Raw genomic sequence first — 8,887 nt, forward strand, 5'->3', positions numbered from 1 at the left:
GCACATTCTTTGGGAAGCATCTCAAATGAATTTAGCTTTTTAATCACAAGATGATAGTGTTCCTCACGCTCACTCTTAGTTCCCTCATGGAGCGCACAAACATCCGACCATAGTGCATGGGCGTCTTTGTGGTTCCTTACACGATTGAACACATCTTTGCAAAGGCCACTAAAGATGGTGTTGCGAGCCTTTGCATTCCATTTTTCATAGTTCACTTCATCGCCTTGAAGTTGTGCGGCATTCTTAGGTGTTGGGAACCCTTGAGAGGCGGCTCTAAGTATTCCAACATCTAGAGCTTCTAGGTAAGCCTCCATGCGAATTTTCTAATATGGAAAATCATCCCCCTCAAAGATAGGAGGAGGTCCATCCTCGTGAGACATCTTACTCTAAGCGGTTAAGCTTAAAAACGTGAGCACGAGGCTTCGATACCAATTGAAAGGATCAAGATGCCCAAGAGGGGGGGTGAATTGGGCTAATTCTAAATTTTCTTGCAATAATCAAATCCTACGGATAGCCCAATTAACCCCTTGTGCCTAGAAAAGTGTTTCTATCAAATTAACGCACAAAAGACTTACAACCTATGTTCCAAACTTACTCTAGCATGGCAATTCTATGAATGTAAAGACAAGTATTGAATTGCTCAAAGTAAATACTTAAAGTAAATGCTCAAAGTAAAAAGAGAGAGGAACGCGGTGATGTTTTGCCGAGGTATCGAAGAGTCGCCACTCCCCACTAGTCCTCGTTGGAGCACCCGCGCAAGGGTGTAGCTCCCCCTTGATCCGCGCAAGGATCAAGTGCTCTCTACGGGTTGATTCTTCGACACTCCGTCGCGGCGAATCACCCAAAGCCGCTCACAACTTGAGTTGGGTCACCCACAAGCTCTGCCGGGTGAACACCAAGCTCCCAATCACCACCAAGCCGTCTAGGTGATGGCGATCACCAAGAGTAACAAGCACGAACTCTCACTTGACCACGCAAAGCCTAATGAGAAGATGGATGCACACTTGTCTACTCTTGATTCACTAATGAGGTTTCACTCTTGGATTCTCAAATCACAAACACCTCACTAGGACCTTGCTCTTCTTGGCACTCACAAACGTGTTTCTCAACTGTTGAAATGAGCAAAAGTGACTCCACACACGAGTGGATTGTCTATTTATAAGGCAGCCTGAAAAACAAACCGTTATGAGCTTCTGCGGGGTGACCGAACGCTCCGATCGTGTTGACCGGACGCTCCGGTCAGTTCAACCCGCGAACCAGTGGTAATGAGTTGACCGGACGCTGGCAGGGTCCGGTCAGCACTGACCGGACGCGTCCGGTCGCATAAAACCCTTACTGGAACCTTACTGGACTCGACCGGACGCTGGATACTCAGGGTCCGGTCAGTATTGACCGGACGCGTCCGGTCACACTTTCTCAAGTCTGGACCCTTACTGGAGTCGACCGGACACTGGCCCTCAGCGTCCGGTCACATTGACCTTCCAGCGTCCAGTCACACCAGACTTGTTCTCCTCGGTCAAATGAACTGACCGGACCCTACGGCCAGCGTCCGGTCGCACCGGAGCCAGCGTCCGGTCAGTATTTGACCCTCCATTCACTTCCAACTCTCGATCATTTGTGAATGAAGTTTGCTCCATGGGATCAAAGGGCTTAGTAGGAGCTACCTAGAGCTAGTTTTAACAAGTGTGCACCACACCTAACTCACTAGGCTCAACTAGGTCAAGCTACCCGTCCGTACCCCCCTTAATAGTACGGCCAAAGGAAAAACAAAGTCCTAAACTACTCTAAGTGTCTCTCCAACTCCAATCGACACTTAGAACTAGTCATCCTTAACCTTGTCGTCCATCCTTTGAAAACCAAAACGATTTCCATCGTAGGGGCATGACAATTTTGATTGCCCGATTGATCTCCATTACCATGACCTAACTTAATTGCATCTGCAAAACACACGTTAGTCATAGTAATCTTGTATTGTCATTAATCACCGAAACCCAACTAGGGGCCTAGATGCTTTCACACTGCACACCGATGAGTCTCCATTCTGCCAAGCAGCAAGGAGATGTTGTGCACCAATTTCTTATTCCCCCCCTTTTCCCTATAAATTGATAACTAGTAAAGCTTGAAAGCACATATTGCAAGAGTATGTTTTTAATTGTTTCAGATGTTTCAAAGGTATGTTGCAAGTGTTTCATATGGATGTAGCAAAAATAGATCGGGATGTTGCACATATTGCAATGGTTGTACAAGTATGTTGCAAGTGCCCGTTCCAAATGTTTCATCTGCTTTTTTAGACGTATGTTGCAAGTATGCTTATTTGGATGTTGCATATGTTCCATACATATGTTGCAAGTTTTACCTGGATGTTTTATATGTTTTGCAATGGCTTTTTCAAGTGTTTTCATGTGTTTTTTTGCAAGTGTTTCAGACACATGTTTCAATTGTTTCATCTGTCTTTAGAAGCTTGTTGCAAATATTTCTTCTGGATATTTCAAAAGTAGATCGGGTGTTGCTGCTGGGGCGCCACCGAGCAGGCACAGACGTCCGGGCGGGGAAGCGGAGGAGGCGCGAGCAGGGCGTTAGGCAGTGCGGGCGACGTTCGGGCGGTGAGGGCCCCATGTGGGTGCACAAAACTGAGTGCAGGTGCAGGCGTCCGGCCGCGCGTGTCCGCCAGGACGCTAACATTGGCGTTAGTTTTTAACCACCACCCAACTACCCATTAGCTCTCCAAACCTAGCTAATTTGGTCTAAAAATACTAAAGTTTAGGAAAACAAGTCTCTATTGTCTTTTCACCATGTCTTCCCTTTCTCTCACCTCTCCGTGGTCATCTTAGGCTCGCCGCGCCGCCGGCGCCAACGATCCTTTCTATGGTCCCGCCAATTCAGAGACTGACGCCAGCTGGCGGCCACGAACAAGGTGGCCACGCCGAAGACGGTACCGAAGATAGGGCAGCCACTGGCCCGTTCGTTTATCTTATAATCTGTTTTTTTAACTTATTTTTTTAGCTGAAACATTATTTTTCTCTCACAACAAATCAGCTGGAACAATGTTTCGGCTTTTTTTTAGCGAAGCGAACGGAGCCAGTGACCCTACGTGTCAATTCGCCGAACATGGAGATGGCCTCATAACCGAGAAGGAGCACGAGATAACTATTTTTTTTAATTAAGAGTTTTCACGAGATAACTATGAGTGGTGGTAAAACAGGCAAGTGGCATCGTACACCCTGTAGATTTTTTTTAACGAACCGACACTGACAATGTTTGTTTGTATCCATATAACAGAAAGCATACAATAATTTTGATAAGCACGGTTAGTTACTCTATATAGCATGTAGATGAGATGATCGTTTCAGTTCAAATATCACACTTGTAGCAATAAAAAAAAAAGCATTCAAAAAAAGATGTCAAACTTGTATGGGCACCTGACCTCTCTACCACTGAAATACTAGCTGATAGTCACTACTCAGCTACCTACCCTACCAGCCGGTTTCTTCATTCCATCTAGTCCCGGCCATCTGTCAAAATCCCAGCTTAACGTTATTTGATCTGATTTATGGTGGCGCTAATTATGGCGATCTCACATGCAAGGGCAAGCCTACTCATCAATCATCATCACCGCTCCATCGACTGCTTTAAGCACTCACCGTCGCCGGTAAACCGGGCAAAAATTAGTGAAAAGAAAACGCGTCATCAGTCAGTCAAACGGTCGCGTCATCAGTTCTAGTACTACCGGAATTGTCCATTGTTTAACAGACTGATTGCGATACAGCAACGCCTACTGTTGTGCACAGTGCCTTAAACTGTCCATGGTTTGCCTGAAACTACTGCAATTCACAGACTGATTGAAACTGTAACAGACTAACTGCAATGGGATGCATGGCTACAACCAACAATATCCAACTCTCCACAGATTGATTGATCAAGAAAACACACTCACACACAAGGACCATCTCAGGCAGCACAACACTCCTTGCTTGCGGGTGCCAGCTGCCGACAGCCTTAAATTTGTGCTCAATCTCAATATGCTGATCGAGCTACTGCACAGTTCTTCAGCATGTTAATCAGCTCTGATCGACAAAGATGAGCAACAGCAGTATTTCAATCGCCAGACAAATCATGAATGGAACCTACGAATTCGACTGACCTACTTAACAGTATTTCTGTCAAACGCCTAATTAATCTGCAAGCAGCAGCCCGACCACAAGCTGGCAGTTCTTGTCAAAGGCCCAACGCCAAGGCTACCAAAGCGAGCAAAACCACAAGCACATGATAGTTCAGTTTTGCCGCAGAGGCTGATGACCTTGAACCATGAGGCTTCTGAGCCCTGGGAAGGGGGGAAATGTCAGAAGCGTTGTTAGGCAGTTGCACATAAATTGAGGGAGGAGTTTTTTACTATCTACTAGATGAGGAGCACATAAGATAAGCAGATACCGTACTTCTGTTTATCCTTGAGGAGGCCGCAGTAAAGCATGTTGTCTGGAGCCACCATCTCAGTAACATTATAGCCTCCATTTGGATCCACCACCCTGATGTAAGTCTCCTGACCCAGATACCATGTGTCCAGGTTTTCCGTCCGTACATTCCAAAACCCTGGGCTGTCAAGTGACAGCATCACAGCGGTCCATGCTCCCGGAAACACCTGCAGGATCAATAACACAGTAGTAACATCAGAGTTCGGCTGCATGCACCAACACTTTCAGCAATCATATCTACACAAGTGCATATGTGATATGTCACTTTATTAGTGTAAAAGTAATAGATTTATTGTATCCACAAGGGTATGAACATTAGCACCCAGAAACACAGAAAAAATATTACTTTATCCCACAACAGTTACCTGAGTCGTGCAACGAGAAACACCATCCCACTTGTTGTAAGTACCACGGCTATTCTCAGTCCACTCGCCATAGTCCATTCTATTGGCAGCATGAAAAATGATTCAGCATCCAGGATTCTTGAAAATGTGGCAGCATAAGGAAATGAGAAATAGAAGCTTTACTCACCCTACAACCCAGAATGCATATCCATCGATATGGTAGGTTTGGACAGTTGTGTCGTTGTTCTGAAATACAATTTCCAAAAAGTTCTTGTATGTGGAGTTAATGACAGATGTTCTGATCACTGGTGGTCCATCAATTGGCATTGTAGGGAAGTCAAGTGTGTAGACATCCTTCTTGTCATAGAGATCTGCCAACCTCAGAGGAGTATCAGGTGGCGAATAAGAGATACCACTCAGTGTAGTCCGTTTCTTCCCATTGATGATAACAGGTGGTTCATTCCTCAGCTTGTAAACCTGGCTCACATTGATAGAGCCATAGTGAAATGAGCCTTGAGGATTCGGACGAGCAGCACCAGTGCTCACGTTCATCCTGGAAAGAAAAGGTGCAATGTGAGGCTAAGATGTAGATACATACATAATCCAGTATGCACATGAAAACTTGGTTAGACAGTGCTACATGTCTGTACTGTCTGTTGCCAGCAAATACTAGCAGACGCCCCAACACTCTGTTCATTGATGATGCTAGTAGAGACAAAACTAATGAATATTAAGCCTTTTAGAGATCGCTGTTGGTGTTGATAACAGATTGAAGTTTCTAATGCAACTTATATGGAATAAGTACAATTGGAAGAGGGCAAATATTTGGGCAGAAAATAATTCTGAAATACTACAACCCTCTTGGAATGCACATGAACTATATTACAAGATAGACAAAAGGCAACGGCAAGGTATGGGGCAAAACAACTAGAAGGAGCTAGCTATATTGCTTGTATACACAACGGTACTAACAAAGTGTTGTTAGATATAGCCAAAAAGGATGTTATAAAAAAAAATACTATAGCACCCGCCCTTTCAAGAAAAGAAGCAGATACCAAGTGCCAGGACATGATGGGTGAATCAATGCTTTCAGTAGGATTGCATAGGAAAGTCAAGACTGCGGTCACTTGGATAGTCAATAACCAGGAAGAAAGTTTCTTTCTTTTCTACAAACCTGATTGAGCGTGCCTGGTTCATTGAGAAAGTTTTGTCATACTCATCATTTGGTGGATCAGGAAGAGGACCAGATGCTTTGCCCTTTGAATTTGAATATTGCAAAATCGCAACACCGGTGACTCTGGTCCAGAGTGATTCATTCACAAACCTAGCACTGGCCACAATGTAATAATCACTGCTTGCGTTCTGATCCATAGTGACCAAAAATGAGTAAGACTGGCCCACATGGATGTCGAGATTAGTGAAATTCTGCTTCATTGTATATGAACCTTCTGTTTCAACAAGGGCCATGTTGTGATTCTGAATCCTTAAGTTCAAGCTTGTGGAGACACCAACATTATGGACACGGAACCGGTATGTTTTTCCTGTTGAGGAATGGAAGCTGTCAGCTATCAGATTATGAATACATACAAAAGCAATCATTAGTCAAATAAACTTTAGTAGGTGTTGCCATCATGGAAGTGATATTGAATTATCACCATCATTCCTCCAACATCTAGGGAAAACATTGTGTAGTTCAGTGGTAACATTCATGTGAAGCAACAGCAAACAGATGAACTTCTGAGATTTAAAAACATCGAAGAGGTGGACTTCTAGGGACTAATTCAAAAACCTGCCATCACAGTTTGATGTGACAGCCCTATGATGCTTAAAGTGAGAAAAGTAATCACCTGGCTCAACTTTGATAGTCTCGTGCTCAATGCCATCTGGCACGAGTGAGTCATTATACCTATATGGCCCCTTGCCATTCATCAAAACACCGTCTGGCATCCCCAGCTCCTTCCCATCATCAAGCATCTTCCTCAGGTGCTACAGATGAGAAGACGAACACAATGAGCACCCATGATCACTGTAAAACTGTGTGATGCATCCTGCAATAGAACCCGTGTTTTCCCCCCTACCTACCGTGTGGTTCATCTTGTACCAGTCCCCGATAAACAGCGTGATGTCCCCATCGGGCGTGTCGAATGGGACTGAGATCACCGCGCGGTTGTTGACAGTGATACCTCCGAAACCCCCTGCGGCACGCTGCATACCGAGGGGTGGAAAGTAGAAGAAGCTGCCAATCTGGTCCTTGACCTGGAAGTTGTAAGTCCAGTTCCAACCCGGCGGTATGGGGCAGGTGGTGCCGAGAACCCCATCCTGCCAGCAATTCTTGCGCTGCTGGATCCCATCCCTGGTTGGGTTGATATCATACATAGACCCAAACACCGTGAGTCAGTAAATGAAATGAAAGCGGGGCACCTAAGCACAAGTGCATAAGAAGATGCCGCAACGATGAGACTATGAGAGTGCTCACCAAGTGATGAGCAGGGGCTCGTCCAAGCTGTTGAGCACATTGACGACCACATTGTAGTTGGTGGTGACATTCATGATAGGGCCTGGGAACTGCTTGTTGATTGCAATAACCTGAAACAAGAGACGGGCAAACACAGAGTTAGAGACGGGCATATTAAGTAGCTACTAGAAAGTCTTCGAGGGAGGCTGTCTAATAAATGTACTACTATGCTAAAGGAGTCCTAAAGCATTTGGGAACAGTGAGTTTGGCAGTGAAAACCAGCCGGTAGTGGAGGAGATCTAGAGGAGATCTGAATACTGAAACTTTGCGGGTAGCAGTGTGTTTGAACTTCGAACTGCCCAGGGGAGCGGGGGTTTGTTCAACCGTCTGTCTGTTCACTCATTGCTTTCCATACACGAGGGGGGGAAATCTCAACTTTATTACAGTTGAAAATCTTTGAGCGGACAAGGCGCACAAGCAAGTCTGAAATCCTGCAAATGCGCAAGAAACAACCCAGGATTTTTCTATGGAAAAAAAAAAGGAATCTTGAGGCAAAAGAGAGCATGGGCTGCTGTGTGCGAGGGTCAGTCGGTCAGAAAAGGGAGATGCAGACATCGAAAACTGAATCTTTTCCCCAACGGTCAGAAATGCTGGCGGCCGCCTGACATGAATTCAGGGGGGCGAGAAATCCAATCTCGACGATGATGTTCTTGAGCCGGTAGGAGGAAGCAAAATCCAAGCCTTGGGGCAGCATCTAAGGATGAAGAAGACGCACTCCCGACTGGATTCGATTGGATTCGATTTCGTATTGCAGTCGCACGCAGGGGATGAGAAATGAGACGCAGAGTTGAGTACAAGTAGCAGCAGCAGCAAACAAGCAGCAGAGGAAGAGGAAGAAGAAGAGAGCACTACGGACGGACCTGCTGCGGGACGCCGAGAGGGGAGGCGGTGATGTAGGAGACGTCCCAGTCGAAGAAGGCGAAGGGGTCGGCGGCCTGCGCGACGGCGGCCAGGAACGCGACGGCGGCGGCGGCGAGGAGTGGCGCTAGCGCCGCCATTGCTTGCTAGGTCAAGAAGGTCTGCTGCTGCTTGTTTACTTGTGGGGAGGGGAGACGGAGATCCGAACTCTCTCTTTTTATTTGCGCTCCTGCTCCCCTCCGTGGCTCCGTCCAGTGGAAATGGAATGGCGTGGGTTTCTTCTGCTCTACTAGTAACTTCAGTTTCTTCTTGTGAGTGGGAAGGGAGCGGCGAAGTGGAGAGCAGAGGAGTGAGGGGAGCGCGTGACTAGTGACACCAGTGTGAAGCGGAAACAGGGGAGCGGAGAGAGGGGAACGAAGCAAGAAAAGGATGGTGGACTGGACTGGAGTGGCGGGGACAGTTCCCTTATAATTCGTGCTTGTTTTTTTTTAATAATATTTTTCTCTCGTAATAAATCAATCAAAACAGTATTTCAACTTATTTTTTCAGCCAATCTATTCGCTTATTAATTTCAGTCATAATTTATCGGCCAGCCAACGCTATTTTCTGTCGCACCGAATCAGCGCCGCCAGAATTATCAGCCCCATAAAGCAGAATGGACCGAGCGAAGCGAACGGGCCTTCACGCCCAGCCCAGACCAC

The 8,887-nt window shown here is 46.1% G+C and overlaps 1 protein-coding gene across 1 annotated transcript; it reads right to left on the reverse strand.

Annotated features, from left to right (window-relative positions):
* Positions 1 to 3,839: 3,839 nt before the first annotated feature.
* LOC136527844 (monocopper oxidase-like protein SKU5) lies at positions 3,840 to 8,549 on the reverse strand. Its single transcript, XM_066520692.1, has 9 exons — positions 8,189 to 8,549; positions 7,290 to 7,399; positions 6,896 to 7,166; positions 6,661 to 6,799; positions 5,988 to 6,354; positions 5,001 to 5,366; positions 4,835 to 4,913; positions 4,434 to 4,636; positions 3,840 to 4,321 (listed from the first exon to the last, which is right to left on the reverse strand). The coding sequence occupies exons 1-9, from the start codon at positions 8,324 to 8,326 to the stop codon at positions 4,216 to 4,218; spliced, it is 1,779 nt and encodes a 592-aa protein (XP_066376789.1). The 5' UTR covers positions 8,327 to 8,549; the 3' UTR covers positions 3,840 to 4,215.
* Positions 8,550 to 8,887: the final 338 nt, after the last annotated feature.

The sequence above is a fragment of the Miscanthus floridulus genome, chromosome 19, assembly GCF_019320115.1.
Source record: "Miscanthus floridulus cultivar M001 chromosome 19, ASM1932011v1, whole genome shotgun sequence".
In the NCBI taxonomy this organism is placed as follows: domain Eukaryota; kingdom Viridiplantae; phylum Streptophyta; class Magnoliopsida; order Poales; family Poaceae; genus Miscanthus; species Miscanthus floridulus.

Coding starts and splice junctions, on each gene's coding strand:
- LOC136527844 (XM_066520692.1), bottom strand. CDS start 8,326: ATGGCGGCGCTAGCGCCACTCCTCGCCGCCGCCGCCGTCGCGTTCCTG. Junction 4,914..5,000: donor TATGCATTCTGGGTTGTAGG/GTGAGTAAAGCT, acceptor TGCTGCCAATAG/AATGGACTATGGCGAGTGGA. Junction 4,637..4,834: donor TTTCTCGTTGCACGACTCAG/GTAACTGTTGTG, acceptor TTGATCCTGCAG/GTGTTTCCGGGAGCATGGAC.